Source organism: Poecilia reticulata, linkage group LG2 (genome assembly GCF_000633615.1).
Source record: "Poecilia reticulata strain Guanapo linkage group LG2, Guppy_female_1.0+MT, whole genome shotgun sequence".
Classification (NCBI taxonomy): domain Eukaryota; kingdom Metazoa; phylum Chordata; class Actinopteri; order Cyprinodontiformes; family Poeciliidae; genus Poecilia; species Poecilia reticulata.
This window is the reverse complement of record NC_024332.1, coordinates 17,191,666-17,195,888: the sequence shown is the minus strand read 5'-3', so window position 1 is coordinate 17,195,888 and position 4,223 is coordinate 17,191,666. Positions and strand designations below refer to the sequence as shown.

At 40.8% G+C, this 4,223-nt stretch overlaps 1 protein-coding gene across 3 annotated transcripts in view; it reads right to left on the bottom strand.

The window, feature by feature from the left end:
* Positions 1-947: 947 nt before the first annotated feature.
* Positions 948-4,223, bottom strand: part of tfg (trafficking from ER to golgi regulator) — a 13,598-nt gene continuing 10,322 nt past the window's right edge. For all 3 annotated transcript variants that reach the window (XM_008433957.2, XM_008433949.2, XM_017303577.1), the window contains exons 7-8: positions 2,966-3,058; positions 948-2,126 (exon numbers count right to left, since the gene is read on the bottom strand). In XM_008433957.2, the coding sequence (XP_008432179.1) occupies positions 1,720-2,126; positions 2,966-3,058 (500 nt within the window). In that variant the 3' untranslated portion in view covers positions 948-1,719. The remainder of the gene's footprint in view (positions 2,127-2,965; positions 3,059-4,223) is intronic.

Below are 4,223 nucleotides of genomic sequence, written 5' to 3'. Positions count from 1 at the left end.
GAGTTATTTACCCCAACTACTTACATTTTAAATAAAACTGATACATTTATTTCAGCTCCAAACTAGCAGACATGAACAGAGAACTAAGAGTTATTGTTTCTTGTATTTATCAGAGGATCTGTAAATGGCATTTAAAGGGGAGGAAACAGACAGTGGTGTGAAAAAGTGCTTGCCCACTTCCAAATTTCCTTTATTTCTTTTTTGTTAGGTTTCTCACACTAAAGTGTTTCAGAGCATCAAGACTTTGGGATGGMCTAGTCAAAGTCCTAACTTGAATCCAATTGAGATTAAAAGGTTGTTCATCCCAAACCACCATATTTTTGACTGTTTTTATTTTTGAAATGCAACATTACAATTAAAATGGGCTTATTAGAAAATGCTTCAGGTGTTTTTTTTGTTTTTGTTAATGTCTCCAGGGTGAAACAGGCTACAGYAATATCAGCTAAGATCACAAAAATAGTTAATTTTGTATTTTTAATAGTTGCCCTTTACTCTTCAGGGTTCATCAGAACTTCTGAAAGTTATGATAAAGATTTAAATGTGTAACAAAATAGCAAAAATAGGTGTGTAGAGAAAGCCCGCCAAGTTGAAGAACTTTACATTTTTTTCAGTGCGTGACGGAGCACATGAAGGACGCTTAGCTAGCAGCTCCTAAGAGATTTCAACGCTTAYGCTTTACCAAATTATTAATAACTGTATTCAGACGGTTTCACATGGTAGACCAAACCACATATTCCCATGTCACAAGTCCCAGCCAAGCACAACCCACAGGCAGGAAAAACAAAGCAGAAATAAGCAGCATTACTGCAGTTTTTCCAAAGCAGGGTGCGGAGAGGGAACGGTCCAAACCATACTTAACAGACGTGAACTCAGAAACCACAGTAAAAGATTAAGAAAAACACTGAATAAAAAGCTGCACAACATTAAGAAAAGACAAACGACTCAAACTGGGTCTCAATTCTTTATTAGATTCAAGAAAAAAAAAAAAGAAGAAGAAGAGTTAACATTTATACATAAACAACTAATCTCATTTGAGAGAGGAATTTGATTTGATATACATTAGTAAAAACCAGTGAGAAGAAAAGAAAGGAATACAAGCTGTGCTGGAGGTGACCGATGGTAAGAAACTAAACAACAGAAGCCTTCATTACCTAAACCTGTAGCTATAGTGTTCCCAACATGGGGCAGACACATTATTAATACCAACATGGTGGTGAAGTTAATCAAAAAAACAAAAACAAAAAGAAACGGGGCTAACTTTTGTTGTAGTGTCCTACACAGAGTAAACTCAAAGCTGTTGAAGAATTTTATCACAAATTCTGATCCCACTCGCAAAACAACACCTTATCATGAAAAGGACGAAGAACAGTTTGTGCAACAGCATGTTTTGGTCTCCCAGGTGTGCGCGTACAGACTGGGTCCGTTGTTACGACGACAGACACAGGAGGGCAGAACAGCCGGTGGAGGTGGCAGGAGAACATATGGGGGGGGGGGAATAAGGTGAGGAGCAAACATCAGGACCAGAACAGAGAGAGGTGTGTACGAACACTAACCATCAGACAGGGAGGGAGGGGTTGCCTGTTTTCCTTATATTTGGACTTGATATTTGTAGAGCAGTAGACCTTTTTTTCTGCACACACCTTAAACAGTTGGAGCCACATAATGGGGRCGARGGGGGGCATGGGGCGAGGGATTATTACCTCCTGCTACTGCCCTCTTTTACCGGTACCCAGGTCCCGGCTGAGTGTAGGCCTGACCGTAATGTGGGCGGTTGCGGGCGTAGGGATTAGCGGCACCGGGTGGAGGAGTGACGGCAGTGCCTGGCGGCGGGGTGAAGCCCGGGCGGGGTTGAAACCCTGAGCCAGGCTGGGAGCTCGGTGGCATGCTGTAGTTGGCAGGCTGGGAGCCCTGGGAGGTATAGTTTTGGGGAGGGAAGGCTCCGGGTGGATACTGCTGAGCTCCCTGAGGCTGATGAGGCGGCTGCTGCTGCTGGCCGGTCTGGAAGCCAGGAGTTGGGCTCGGACCGGGACCAGGAGCCTGGGAGGAGGGCGGAGGGTAGTTCTGAAACTGCTGCTGAGGCTGTGGRGGGCCAGGCTGAGGGGCTCCAGGCTGAGAACTGTATCCAGCTGAGAAGTAGGAGGACATATTGTGAAATTTATTGGTCAACATCAAAACARCCATGGAAATATGCCAGACTTAGCCTGGCAGGTGGATGGTAAGAGAAAGAAAAACAATTCACACACATGGATGATCACATGGTTAATCATTTGTGCAAATTAGCAATTATAAAAAAGGAAATCACACCCAAATAAAACAAAAACACATTTTTAAATGGAATTCTGGACAAAAATAAAACTTATTTTTAGAAAAACAAAAACATGGAACTCCCCTCCATCTGTTTCAAATGTAACAATTGCCAGTTTTCAGTCAGAGCCCTGTTTAATTATTTTATGACATAAAGTGTTAAAATWGTAAATTTATTAATCAATATGCTATGCCACTAATGTTATATTAAGTGTGAATATCTGTTGTTTTGGGGGGTTTTTTTATAATGTGGGCCCCAGGAAGAGTAGTCATCACGGCAACGGCTAGTGGGGATCCAAACAAACAACAACAAAAACATTTGCCAATACAAATATATTAATTTAAAAACATGAATGCATTTTTGATTATTTAGAAGCTGATGCTTGAATGATTTTTCTAAAACAAATTTTCCTGAATGATATTTTGAAATCCCTTCATACTAGCTGCTCTTGTTATTTGTTCTATTTGATTGTAATTATAATTGAACAGTCTTTTAAAGGTGGTTCCTGCTCTCCAGGAAAAAGCTCCTCACACAATAGATTATGTGAGGAATAATTGTAGCATTTGAGCAGAAACTTGAAGCTTCTACTGCCAGATTATTTCTAATTTAGATGAATACAGAAGCATTTTCCCCTATAATCCTGCCCAGTTTCCGTCTTACCGGGATACTGCATGGCGTACTGCTGCTGCGGTGGCGCACCTGGCTGCTGAGGAGGGTATCCACCTGGAGCCTGGTACTGCTGATACACCTGACCTGAGGAGGCAGAGACAAACGGTATCGTTAACAAACACTCCAAATATAAAACTACTACTTCTCCATAACAGCATTATTACCTAATCTATACATCAGATAGTCTAAACATGGCATAAATCTATAAATCAAGCCCTACATTTTTGAAGTCAAACCAGAAGTCTAGCTTCATTTTCAGGTTTCTTCCTGCAAAGCCGTCTCAGTTCCTCTTCCGAGCTCGTTATTCCAGATGGAAAGGCAGCACTTCAGTCAACAATTAAAATCTAATTAGCGCGATTAGTGGGCCAACAACCCTCCATAAAACAACTCGAGTGTGGCGCATAAATTACATTTATGGACGACAGGGCGAGAAAGGTTTTATAGGCCCTGCTTGTTCCAGCTCATCCCCACAGATCAGTCAGCTTGTATAATGACCAGTTTCGGACGGTGTCACAGCTTTCGGTGAAATTACAGTTAACTGAGCTTCTCCAATTAAGAAGCTCATTACCAAATACATCAGAGACAGATTTACAACTTCTTGACATCGTGGGTTTTTTTTTTGGCTCTCTTACATTTTTTTTTTTTTTTAAAGATCAGATGGTATTCGGTTMGTCTGTATAACGTCTGTAGACGTGTGCTCAAATCGTCATGGAAACAGTCCGATTCTCAGTAAGGGAGCAGAATGCAGGTGCGCGAGTAGCTAAAACTGCAGAAAGAAAGCACCTTTTCTCTTCCTCACATCAAATAAACGGCTTTGCTTTACAAATATCATATGAGCAAAGCGATTTCTTCTTCAAACTGAGACTTYATTGTTTGGCATCATCACGTCCTGAAGAGACCCGAATATTTCTCAAGAGGCATCTGACTTTCTAATACATTTACCTTTTTATTTGTCTTGCAAAAAGAACAGAAATATATCGTTTATTGCTTAACCGCAACACAGCTGCATGATTTTATGCTAAGACAAAAAAAAAAAGAAAACACAATACATTTTTCTTTTTCATTAGGTTTTCCATCAAAGGTTCAAGTGTGGAACACACATGCAGAGACTTGGCAAGTCAGAGTTTTCCCTAAACAAGGTCACAATTTTACTTCCAGATCTCACACTGGGTATATACGTGTATGGTGATGGCACAAGCAGCTAGAGAACAGAGCACAGCACCGGTTGGAAAAAAAAAAAAAAAAAAAA